Source organism: Zonotrichia leucophrys, unplaced genomic scaffold (assembly GCF_028769735.1).
Source record: "Zonotrichia leucophrys gambelii isolate GWCS_2022_RI unplaced genomic scaffold, RI_Zleu_2.0 Scaffold_220_83534, whole genome shotgun sequence".
NCBI lineage: Eukaryota > Metazoa > Chordata > Aves > Passeriformes > Passerellidae > Zonotrichia > Zonotrichia leucophrys.
Window position 1 is genome coordinate 22379 of NW_026992425.1, and position 13060 is coordinate 35438.

General features: G+C 47.4%; 1 protein-coding gene across 1 annotated transcript; it reads left to right on the forward strand.

Annotated features, from left to right (window-relative positions):
• The first annotated feature begins 1514 nt into the window (after positions 1–1514).
• SENP3 (SUMO specific peptidase 3) lies at positions 1515–12633 on the forward strand. The gene is made up of 11 exons (XM_064738203.1): positions 1515–1724; positions 2891–3362; positions 3893–4165; positions 4657–4768; positions 6676–6823; positions 7358–7405; positions 7483–7560; positions 8177–8314; positions 9407–9490; positions 10590–10640; positions 11918–12633. The coding sequence occupies exons 1-11, from the start codon at positions 1530–1532 to the stop codon at positions 12026–12028; spliced, it is 1710 nt and encodes a 569-aa protein (XP_064594273.1). The 5' UTR covers positions 1515–1529; the 3' UTR covers positions 12029–12633.
• Positions 12634–13060: the final 427 nt, after the last annotated feature.

Here is a 13060-nt window from a genome sequence, read left to right on the forward strand (position 1 = left end):
GGGATAAATCCCAGAACCCTCCGCGCGTTTAGGGGGAATAAATCCAGAATCCGCGCGTTTAGGGATAACCAGAATACACTGCGCGTTTAGGGGGATAAATCCCAGAATCCTTTGGGAAATTTTTTGGGGGATAAATCCCAGAACCCTCCGCGCGTTTAGGGGGAATAAATCCCAGAATACACTGCGCGTTTACGGGGGATAAATCCCAGATTCCTCCGCGCGTTTAGGGGGAATAAATCCAGAACCTGCGTTTAGGGGAATAAATCCCAGAACCATTTGCGCGTTTAGGGGGATAAATCAATCCCATGGAAATCCTCCTCCGCGCGTTTAGGGGGAATAAATCCCAGAACCCTCCGCGCGTTTAGGGGGAATAAATCCCAGAATACACTGCGCGTTTACGGGGGATAAATCCCAGAATCCTTTGCGAATTTTTGGGGGGATAAATCCCAGAACCCTCCGCGCGTTTAGGGGGAATAAATCCCAGAATACACTGCGCGTTTACGGGGGATAAATCCCAGAATCCTTTGCGAATTTTTGGGGGGATAAATCCCAGAATCCTCCGCGCGTTTAGGGGGAATAAATCCCAGAACCCTCCGCGCGTTTAGGGGGAATAAATCCCAGAATACACTGCGCGTTTACGGGGGATAAATCCCAGAATCCTTTGCGAATTTGGGATAAATCAGACTCCGCGCGTAGGGAATAAATCCCAAATCCTCCGCGCGTTTAGGGGGAATAAATCCCAAACACAATGCGCGTTTACGGGGGATAAATCCCAGAATCCTTTGCGATTTTTTGGGGGGATAAATCCCAGAACCCTCCGCGCGTTTAGGGGGAATAAATCCCAGAATACACTGCGCTTTTAGGGGGATAAATCCCAGAATCCTTTGCGATTTTTTGGGGGAATAAATCCCAGAACCCTCCGCGCGTTTAGGGGGAATAAATCCCAGAACACACTGCGCGTTTACGGGGGATAAATCCCAGAATCACTGCGATTTTAGGGGGATAAATCCCAGAATCCTGTTGGTATATATTTTGGGGGAATAATCCCAGAACCTCCGCGCGTTTAAGGGGAATAAATCCCAGAACACTCTGCGCGTTTACGGGGGATAAATCCCAGAATCCTTTGCGAATTTTTGGGGGGATAAATCCCAGAACCCTCCGCGCGTTTAGGGGGAATAAATCCCAGAATACACTGCGCGTTTACGGGGGATAAATCCCAGAATCCTTTGCGAATTTTTGGGTGGATAAATCACGGAATCCTCCGCGTGTTCAGGGGGGAATAATCCCGTAATCCTCCCGAATTTTATGGGGATTAAATCCCATGAACCTCCGCGCCTTAAAGGAAGATTTATCTCGGCGTTTTTGACGCTGTTAAATGCGGAAAAAACAAGGATTTCCCTTGCGGAGAATCGCAGACAATCTGGAACATTCTGGGTGCTTTAATTCGGGAGAAATTCGGGAATTTTCGGATCCAAATATCGATAAAAATTCGAAAATTATCGGCGCTAAAATGGCGGCGTTTTCCCACGATGCCCCGCGCGCCCGCCGTTCCCATGGCGATCGCGCAGGCGCAAAGCGATAAACGAGAAAAGAGGCGGGGGCGCGGTTTAAGGAGGGGTGTGTCCGAAATCGGTGATGGCGATTGGTCCAAAGAGACAGACTCCTCTCGGCGCTTCCTGATGACGTCATCGCCCAGCGCCGGCGGGGAGCGAGGCCGGCCCGGGGTGAGCGCGGAGCCCAAAAATGACAAAAAATCCCCAAAATGCCCCAAAATTCCCCAAAATGACCCAAAAATGCCCCAAGGGGGAGGAGCTGGGGTGGGCAGGGGCGTGGGGGGCCGAGGGGGGGAGAAGAGGGCAGGGAGAAAGGGGGGGAGGGGGGAATTGGGGATTTGGGGGAGAATTTTTTTGGGAATTTTTGGGTATTTTGGCAAATTTTGCAAGAATTTTTGAATTTTCTTGGGAGTTTTAGGGTGAATTTACGAATCCTGGGGGGAATTTGGGGTTTCATTGGGATTTTCGAGGGGAGATCTTTGCCGTGTGTGGGAATTCTCAGTTTTTTGGGTAAATTAGGATGGATTTTTGGGTTTTAGTGAAATGTTTTGGGGGAATTTTGGGGAAATTTGGGGGTTTTTTTGGAATTTTTGGAGGAATTTCTGGGAATTTGGGGCAATTTGTGGTGAATTTTAGGGGATTTTGGTTTTTCATTAAACTTTTTTGGGAATTTCTGGGGATTTGGGGAGGTCTTGGAGATTTTCGACTTTTATTGAGCATTTTGGGGGAAGTTTGTGGAAAATTTCGGGGATTTTGGTTTCTTATTGCAAAATTTGGGGGAAATTTCTAGGATTTGGGCAAATATGGGGGGATGTGAGGCTTTTTATGGGACGTTTAGTGGGGGTTTATTGAGAATATTTTGGAAATTCGGGGGAAAATTTTGGGAGAACTCTGGGACAATTTTGGGATAATTTTCTGTGAGCTTTGGGGGAATTTTTTGTGAACTTTAGCTGAATTTTGGAGCAATTTTTGGTGATTTTTTGCTGAATTTTCTGTGAATTTTCTGATGAATTTTGGGTTATTTTTCAGTGACTTTTTTGTGAATTTTGGGGGAATTTTGGGTAAATTTTTGTGTGAATGTTTGTTGAATTTTAGAGGAATTTCGGGTGAATTTTGGGTTAATTTTCAGTGAATTTCTGGTGAATTTTGTGGGAATTTTCGTTGATTTTTTGGGGTGAATTTTTGCCTTATTTGTTCCATTTTATATTTTGTTTCATTAATTCAATTTTGTCTCTCTCCTCCCCCTCCTTCTTTTACCCCTCCCCCTCCGTGTTGGCCCCTCCCGCCTCTCTGTGTTGGCTCCTCCCCTCCCTTTTGGCCCCGCCCATTTTCCCCAGCTCATGAAGGAAGCCCCGCCCCGCCCTCACTCCGCGGGAGGAGGCCCCGCCCCCCGCTCCTCCCCCCCTCCCTCCCCCCCCGCCGCTTTCCCGCGCTCCCGCTGGGAGGGGGCGGGGCCGGGGCAGGCTGTGGGGGCGGGGCCTGTCCCTCAGGGCCGTTTCCGGTTCCGGTGCCGCAGGGCCGCCCCCCGGCGCCGTTTCCGGGCGCTGCGGCTGCTGCGGCTGCTCCTGGCAAGGGGCGGGCTCTGGGCGGGGCCTAAGCGCGGTGGGCGGGGCCTGAGGAAAGCCCCGCCCACGCCCCGCGGGAACAGGCTCCACCCCCAGCCCGCCCCTCCCCCTCCCGATGGCTTCGAGCCCCTCCCCCCGCAGCAGCAGCCGGAAATGGGGGCGGGGTCGCCGCCCCTCCCCCCCCTGCCCCCCGCGGTGCTGCCCTTCCCCCACCCCGACAGCGCGGGGGGAGGGGACGGGGAAGGTGAGGAAAGGGGGCGGGGCCTAAAGGGGGGAGGGGCTTGGAGGGGGTCGGGCAAAAACGGGGGGTGGGGGGAGGGATTGGGGGAGGAGCTTATGGTGGAGGGAGGGGCTTGGAATGGGGGTGGGGTCTCAGGTTGGGGAGGGGCTTGGAATTGGGGAGGGGCCAAAATTATGGGGGAGGGGTTTAAAATTGGGAGGGGTTTAGAATACAGGAGGGGCTTAATGGGGGAGGGGCCAAAACAGGGTGGGGGAGGGGCCTAAAGTGGGGAAAGGGGGTTTGGGGGAGGGGCTTAAAGTGGGGGAGGGGCTCAAGATGTGTACGAGGGCTCTCTGGGGAGGTGTTAAAAATGGGGAAGGGCTAAAATTTTAGGAGGCGGGGTCGCAAAATTGGGGGAGGGGCTTAACTAAAAGTAGGTGTGGTTTAAGCTGCTGCTTGTGGACGGGGATTTTGAGGAGTAAAATTCCCAATTTTGGGGTGAAAATTCCCATTTTTGTGTCTCTCACGCCCCTCCCCCCCCGGTTCTGTTCCAGGTCCCCTCATGAATGGGCTGGGAGGGGGAGGGGCGGGGGCGGGGCCTCTTCCGGGCTGCCCCTCCCCCCTCCGCGCCCCTCCCCCCGCCCAAGGCCCCATCCTGATCAGCAACGTCACTGGAGGGGGCGTGGCCGAGCCGGGGACACGCCCACTCCTGGCCGGGCAAGGCCAGGCCCCTCCAGTTTCATCGGCCACGCCCCCTCCGGCGAGAGCCCCGCCCCCTCAGCAGCCCAGCCCCCCTCTGAGGGAGGAGCACGTGACCTGCGTGCAGAGTGAGTGACGTCATCGTGATGTCATCAAGGGGTCCGGGCTTGGTGTTATTGGGGGCGGGGTTGGAGGTGTGGGGCGGTGACGTCATCAAGGAGGTGAAATTTGGGGGGTGACGTCATCAGGAATGGGGTATTTGGGGTGATGACGTCATCGGGAATAGGGGGTTGGGGCGATGACGTCATCAGGAGCTGCATTTTGGGGGGGGAATTTTGGTAATTTCATCTCAAATCCATCCAATTTTTGGGTTGAGTTTTGTGGATTTCAGGCGGAATTTTGCAACAAATTTTGGGGATTCCGCTGGAATTTCCGGGATTTTGGGCGGAATTCTGCAAATTTCAGATTTTGGGTCTCGATGGCGCCACCAGGGAGGATTTTGGGTGGAATTTTGCAGATTTTTTGGTGGAATTTTGCTGATTTTTGTCAGAATTTCCCCGATTTTGTGTGTGGAATTTGTGAATTTTGGGTGGAATTTTGTGTTTTGTGCCGTTTTCAGGCATCCTGGACGAGTTCCTGCAGGCGTACGGGAGCCTGATCCCCGTCAGCGCCGACGAGGTGGTGGAGAAGCTCGAGGACATTTTCCAGCAGGAGTTCAGCACCCCCCAGAGGTGCCCGAGGACTTTTGGGGTCGTTTTGGGGCTTTCAGAAATTTTTGCAAATTTTTTCAGATTTTTTGGGATTTTTTCGTGAATTTTTTGGGGGATTTTTAAAATATTTTTAGGATTTTTTAGGGGATTTTTAAAATTTTTTTCAGGATTTTTATTCTGATTTTTTTGGGGTTTTTGGAGATTTTTGGCAGAGATTTTTCAGGATTTTTTGGGTATTTTGGGGGGGATTTTTTGGGTATTGAGGGGGGATTTTTTTTGGAGGATATTTGGGAGAATTTGGGGGGATTTCAGGGTTTTTCAGAGATTTCTTTGGATGAATTTTTTGATACTTTTCTGGAACTTTTTGGGGATCTTTTGGGGTATTTGTATTTGTTAGAGGATATTTTGGAATTTTCCGGGGAGAATTTTTGAAAGTTTTTGGGGGAATTTTTTAGAGGATTTTTTGGGGATTATTTCTCCGAAATTTTGGGTATTTTGTGGGGATTTCTGGAGTTTTTCGCGGGGTTTTTTGGGTGATTTTTTTTTTTAATTTTTGGGTATTTTGGGGAGTTTTTTAACTGAGAACGCACTGCTCCCAGGGATTTTGGGGGGATTTTTGGGGGGGATATTTTGAATTTTGGTGCGATTTTTTTCAGGAATTTTTGGGATTTTTGTGGGAATTTTTTTGAGGATTTTCCGTGAATTTTTTTGGGTATATTTGGGGTATTTTAGTAATTAATTTTCTGTATTTTTGTGTCCCAGGAGGGGCTCGGTGCAGCAGCTCCTGCAGTCGTACCAGCGGCTCCCGGGGAACGCGCTGCTCCCAGGGATTTTTGGGATATTTTGGGGCACATTTAGGATAGTTTTATATTTATTTTATATATTTTTATTTATTTTAGAAGAGGCTCGGTGCAGCAGCTTTTGCAGTCCTACCAGCGGCTCCCGGGGAACGCGCTGCTCCCAGGGATTTTTGGGATATTTTGGGGCACATTTAGGATATTTTTATATTTATTTTATATATTTTTATTTATTTTAGAAGGGGCTCGGTGCAGCAGCTTTTGCAGTCCTACCAGCGGCTCCCCGGGAACGCGCTGCTCCCAGGGATTTTTGGGATATTTTGGGGCACATTTAGGATATTTTTATATTTATTTTCTATATTTTTGTGTCCCAGGAGGGGCTCGGTGCAGCAGCTCCTGCAGTCGTACCAGCGGCTCCCCGGGAACGCGCTGCTCCCAGGGATTTTTGGGATATTTTGGGGCACATTTAGGATAGTTTTATATTTATTTTATATATTTTTATTTATTTTAGAAGGGGCTCGGTGCAGCAGCTGCTGCAGTCGTACCAGCGGCTCCCAGGGATTTTGGGGGGATTTTTGGGGGGGATATTTTGAATTTTGGTGCGATTTTTTTTCAGGAATTTTTGGGATTTTTGTGGGGATTTTTTTGAGGATTTTCCGTGAATTTTTTTGGGTATATTTGGGATATTTTAATAATTAATTTTCTATATTTTTGTGTCCCAGGAGGGGCTCGGTGCAGCAGCTTTTGCAGTCGTACCAGCGGCTCCCCGGGAACGCGCTGCTCCCAGGGATTTTTGGGATATTTTGGGGCACATTTAGGATAGTTTTATATTTATTTTATATATTTTTATTTATTTTAGAAGGGGCTCGGTGCAGCAGCTTTTGCAGTCGTACCAGCGGCTCCCCGGGAACGCGCTGCTCCCAGGGATTTTTGGGATATTTTGGGGCACATTTAGGATAGTTTTATATTTATTTTCTATATTTTCATGTCCCAGGAGGGGCTCGGTGCAGCAGCTTTTGCAGTCGTACCAGCGGCTCCCGGGGAACGCGCTGCTCCCAGGGATTTTTGGGATATTTTGGGGCACATTTAGGATATTTTTATATTTATTTTATATATTTTTATTTATTTTAGAAGGGGCTCGGTGCAGCAGCTCCTGCAGTCCTACCAGCGGCTCCCCGGGAACGCGCTGCTCCGCGGGTTCCGCGTCAGCTACAAGCGCCACGTGCTCACCATGGACGACCTGCAGACGCTCTACGGCCCCAACTGGCTCAACGACCAGGTCTGGGGCAAGTTCCAGTGATTTTGGGAAAATTTGGGAATTTTGGGATTTTTTGGGGATTTTTTTGGGGTTTTTTTTGAGTTTTTTTGGGGATTTTTTGAGTGTTTTTTGGTGATTTTTGGGTGGTTTTTTAGAATTTTTTTGGTGAATTTTCGGAGATAATTTTGGGAATTTTGGTAGGGTTTCTGGGAATTTTTAGGGAATTTTTGAGGAATTAAAAAAAATTTTTTTGGGATTTTTTTTTTGGGTCTTTAAAAAATTTTTGGGGGAATTTCGAATTTTTTGGGGGACTTTTGGGAATCTTTTAGGATTCTTAAAAATTTTTTTAAAATGTGGGGGCGTTTTTGGAGAATTTTTTGGGGTTTTTAAAAATATTTTTGGGGAGTTTTTTGGGAATTTTTTGGCATTTTTGTGGGGAATTTCAGGGAATTTTTCGGGGAATTTTTAGAGGAATTTTTGAGCATTTTTTGTGGATTTTTTGGGTGGAATTTTGGCTGTTTTGGACCTTCCAAATTTTAATTTCCTCACCCCCAGGTCATGAACATGTACGGGGACCTCGTCATGGACGCCGTGCCCGACAAGGTGAGGGGGCGTGGCCTCCGGTGGACGTGTCCCAGGCATTGTGGGCGTGTCCCAGCTAAGCCCCGCCCCCTCGGCAGGTGCATTTCTTCAACTCCTTCTTCTACGACAAACTGCGCACGCGCGGCTACGAGGGCGTGCAGCGCTGGACCAAGAATGTGAGGGCGGGGCCAGAGGGGTGGGCGGGGCCTGTGTGGGTGTGTCCGGGTGTGGGCGTGGCCAGGTGTACTTATTCATATCTGTGGGTGGGGCTATAGAGGCAGCGCTGGACCAAGAACGTGAGGGCGGGACTTGAGTGGGTGTGGTCCGGTGTGGGTGGGGCTAGGGAGGGTGTGGCCTGGTATGGTAATGAATAATTGTGGGTGTGGTCAGGTGTGGGTGTGGTTTTAGAAACAGGGCTGTACCAAGAAGGTGAGGGGTGGGGCTTAATTGAATGGGCTGGGCTTGGAGAGGTGGGTGTGTCCCAGGTGTAACCCCGCCCCCTGACAGATGTAACCACGCCTACATCTCAAACTCCACCCATTTCCCCCATTAAACCCCGCCCATTTCTACTGGGATTTTTTGGTGTGTGGGCGTGCCCATCGATGGGCGTGTCCCAGCCGTGGCCCCGCCCCCCCGGCTGGATTAACCACACCCACATCCCATTTAAACTCCAACCATATCCCCAATTTAACCCCTCCCACCGCCCAAACCCCGCCCATTCCCGCCACGAATTTTCCCCGGGTGGGCGTGTCCGTCGGTGGGCGTGTCCCAGCCTGGCCCCGCCCCCTCCAGGTGGACATTTTCGGCAAGGAGCTGCTGCTGATCCCCATCCACCTGGAGGTGCACTGGTCGCTGGTGGCCGTGGACGTGGCGCGCAGAACCATCACCTACTTCGACTCGCAGCGCACGCTCAACCGCCGCTGCCCCAAGGTGGGCGGGGCCTGCCGGGGGGGCGGGGCCTGGGAGTGACCCCAGAGTGGGTGGGGTTTGCTTTTAGCCGCAACTCCTAGTGATTTTTGTTTAAAATTGGAATATATTTTTCGATTTATAAAGGTAAGAAAAGCAAGAATCACGCTGAAAAATGGGTGTGATCATCGGAAAAGGGGGCGTGGTCTGGGAGTGAAATTAGAGTGGGTGGGGTTTGCTTTTAGCCACACCTCTTAGTCATTTTTGGTTAAAATTTGGATATTTTTTGGGATTTAAAAAGGTAAAAAAAAGGGGAATCACACTGAAAAGTGGGCGTGGTCATTGGAAAAGGGGTGTGGTCTGGGAGTGACATTAGAGTGGGTGGGGTTTGCTTTTAGCCCCTCTTGTTGGGGGCTTTTGAGGAAAATTTTATAGTTTTTGGAATAAAGAGGGTTAATAAAAGGGGGGAAATCACTCCTAGAAGTGGGCGTGGTCTGGGAGTGACATTAGAGTGGGTGGGGTTTGCTTTTAGCCACACCTCTTAGTCATTTTTGGTTAAAATTTGAATGTTTTTGGGATTTAAAAAGGTAAAAAAAGAGGGAATCGCTCTGAAAAGTGGGCGTGGTCATCGGAAAAGGGGGCGTGGTCTAAAAGTGAAATTAGAGTGGGTGGGGTTTGCTTTTAGCCGCACCTCTTTGTCATTTTTGGTTAAAATTTGAATATTTTTGGGATTTATAAAGGTAAAAAAAGAGGGAATCGCTCTGGAAAGTGGGCGTGGTCATCGGAAAAGGGGGCGTGGTCAGAGATTGAATTTAGAGTGGGTGGGGTTTAATTTTAGCCAGGCCTCTTGCACATTTTTGGTAAAAATTTGTGTTGGAATCAAAAGGGTTAAAAAATAGCAGCATCATCCTCAGGTGTGGGCGTGGCTTACCGACTTAGGGGCGTGGCTTTACAAATTAGTGAGTGTGGTTTCTTATTTTTGAGGTGGTTTCTTCCCATTTTGAGGGCGTGGTTTGCACTTTGTGGGCGGGGTTTGGCTCGTGGTGGGTACTGGGTGTGGTCTGTGTGACCACGCCCCTCCCTGTCTGACCACGCCCCCTTTGGCCCCGCCCCCAGCACATCTGCCGCTACCTGCAGGCCGAGGCCGACAAGAAGGAGCGGCCGGACTTCCGGGAGGGCTGGAGGGGAGCCTTCAAAATGGTGAGTGGGGAGCCCCAAAACCGCCCAGATTCACCCCAAAAATCTGCCCTGAACGGGGCCAAAATCCCCTCACAATGTGGCCAAAAATCCCCCCAAAAATATCCCAAAAATTACCAAAATTATCCCAAAAATTCACAAAAATGTCCCCCAAAACCCACCCTGAATGGGGCCAGAATCCCCTCCTGATGTGCCCCAAAACCCCCCAGATTCACCCCAAAAATCCGCCCTGAATGGGGCCAGAATCCCCTCCTGATGTGGCCCAAAATCCCCCCAAAAATATCCCCAAAATTCCCAAAATTATCCCAAAGATTCATAAAAATGTCCCCCAAAATCCTTTCCTGGTCTGCCCCAAAACCCTTCAAATAAAAACCCAAAATAATCCCAAAAGTCCACAAAAACATTCCCATAAACCCGCCCTGAGATGGGCCAAAATTTGGATTTTTGGTGCTTAAAAATTGTCAAAAAATGCCCAAGATATTCCTAAAACATCCCTTCAAAACCCCTGCATAAAATTTCCAGAAAAATCCTCAAAATCCCCCCCAAAATAAAAAAACCGCCCTAAAAACCCCAAAGCAATCCCAAAAAAAGCCCCCCAAAACCAAAAGAAAAACCTAAAAAATTTCCTGAAAATCTCCAAAAAACCTCTTTAAAAACCTGTAGAAATCCCCCAAAATAAATCCCCCAAAAAGCTCTAAAAAAACTCCAAAAAAGCTTCAAAATCCCAAAAAGAAACCTCAAAAATCCTCCTCAACAAAGCCCTTAAAGAAAACCTAAAAAAAAATCGCAAAAAAACCCAAAAAGTCCCCAAAACATCCCAGTCCCCTCCCAAAAATCCCCCAAAAAATCCTCTAAAAAAACCCTCTTAAATATCAAAAAAATCCCCCCAAAAAGCAAAAAAATCCCCCCCAAACTCCCCTAAAAAAACCTTTAAAAAACCCTAAAAAATCCCAAAAATCCCCTCAAAAATTCTCTGAATAAAGCCATAAAAACCTCCCAAAAATCCCTAAAAATCTGTTCCAAAAACCCCCAAAAAATCCCTAAAAAATCCTAAAAATCCTAAAATGATCCCAAAGTTGTGAAATTTGGTTTTTTCCCCCAGAACGTCGCCCGGCAGAACAACGACAGCGACTGCGGCGCCTTCGTGCTGCAGGTGGGAATTTGGGGAGTTTTAAATTTTTTGGGGATATTTTGGGGAATTTAGGGGTTTAGGGTGAATTTTGGGTATTTTTAGGGGTATTATAGGGGAATTTTGGGGTTTTTTGTGGGGGTTTTTTGGGTGGATTTTGGGTAAATTTGAGGGATTATTTTGGGGGGATTTTGGGGTTTTTTGGGGTGAATTTTTTAGATTTTGTGGTGAATTCTTGGGTGAATTTGGGGTGAAATGTGGGGATTTTGGGAGGACTTTTGGGGGGACTTATTGGGAAGAATTTGGATGGGAATTCCAAGATTTTTGGGGGGGGAATTTCTGGGATTTTTAGGGGGATTTTTTGAGGATTTGGGTGGGATTTTTTGGGGGAATTTTTTCAGGGGAATTCTTGAATTTTTGAGGGGATTTTTGGGGAACAATTCTGAAATCTTGGCTGGAGATTTTTGGGGAAATTTTGGGGGGATTTTAGGGGGAATTTTGTGGGGGATTTTTTTTTTAAAATTTAAATGCTTTTATAACGTAATTTAATTTCTATTTAATTTCTCCCCCATCAAACTCCCTCCTTTCCTCCCCAATTTTTTCCCCCTTTTCCCCCCACCCTTTTTCTGTCTGTTTTACCCCAAAATGTGATTTTTTAAAAATTAAATTTAATTTTTATTTATTTTTTATCTCACCAAACCCCTTCCTTTTCTCCCCACCCTTTCTTTGTCTGTTTTTTCCCCAAAATGTGATTTTTTTTTCCCCCAAAATGTGAATTTTTTCCTCCAAAATGTGAATATTTCCCCCCAAAATGTGATTTTTTCCCCCCTTTTTTCTCCCAAAATGTGAATTTTTCCCCAAAATGTGAATTTTTTTCCCTTTTTTTCCCCCAAAATGTGAATTTTTTTCCCCTTTTTTCCTCCAAAATGTGAATATTTCCCCCCAAAATGTGAATTTTTTTCCCCCAAAATGTGAATTTTCCCCCCAAAATGTGATTTTTTTTTTCCCCAAAATGTCAATTTTTCCCCCAAAATGTGAATTTTTCCCCCAAAATGTGAATTTTTCCCCCAAAATGTGATTTTTTTTCCCCCAAAATGTGAATTTTTTCCCCCAAAATGTGATTTTTTTTTCCCCCAAAATGTGAATTTTTTCCCCTTTTTTCCCCCAAAATGTGAATTTTTCCCCCAAAATGTGAATTTTTCCCCCCAAAATGTGAATTTTTTTCCCCTTTTTTCCCCCAAAATGTGAATTTTTCCCCCAAAATGTGAATTTTTTCCCCAAAATGTGAATTTTTCCCCCAGTACTGCAAGTTCCTGGCGCTGGGGCGCCCGTTCAGCTTCACGCAGCAGGACATGCCGCACCTGCGCCGCCTGATGTACAAGGAGCTCTGCCACTGCCAGCTCGCGCTCTGAGCCCCAAAAACCCCAATTTGGGGCACCCCGGAGCCTCAGAAATGGGGAAAATTAAAAAAAACCCGAAGAAAATCCGAAAATCCTGCGAAAAACGGCCAAAATATGGCAAAAATGGGACTTTTTGGGGCAGAAATGGGAGGGAAATGGAAAAAAAAAAATGGGATTTTTTTGGAGTTCCCAGATCGTAAAAATCCAAAAATCCCAAATAAAATGTAAAAAAACCCAAAAAATGTAAAAAACCCCAAAAAACTCCTGAAAATCCTGCGGAAAACGGGCTCGGAATGGAGGAAAAATGGAAGAAATTGGGATTTTTTGGGGGGTAGAAATGGGTGGATTTTGAGGGTCTTGGGGGCTCCAAAAATGTTGGGAATGGTTTGGATCCTGAAAATCCAAAAAAAATCCAAAAATATAAAAAAATTCCTAAAAAACTCAAAAAATATCTATGAAATAACTCCCCAAAAAAAAGCATTAAAAAATCCCCAAAAAAACTCCTGAAAAAAATCCCCAAAATTAAAATTTAAAAAAATCCCCAAAAAAGCCCCAAAAATTCGGGGAAAATCCTCCGAAGTTCACCCAAAAATAAAAAATTTTTGGTGGCAAAAAAAGGAATTTGGAGTCGTTTTTGGGGGAGTTTCAGGATAATTTGAAGGGGTTTGGGCCATTTTGGGGGCATTTGGGAGGATTTTGGGTCATTTTTAGGGAATTTTGTCTTTTTTGGGACATTTTAGAGGGATTTGAGCTCATTTTGTGCCATTTTAGGGCCATTTTTGGGTCATTTTTAGGGAATTTCGGTCCATCCGCGCCCGTCCCGGGGGGGTCGCGCCCACTCCGCGCGGGGGGGGAGGGGCGGCTTCCCCCTCCCCTCCCCCCTCCTTTCCCTTTCGTCACTTCCGGTTCGTGGCCGCTTTTAGAGCCCCCCCCTCTTTTAAGTTCCCCGCTCCCCCCCCTCCTCAGAAAATTTTGGGATCTCCCGTGAGAGGGGGCTGGGGCACCCAAACACCCCCTCCCCTCCCTCCACATGGTTCATTCCAG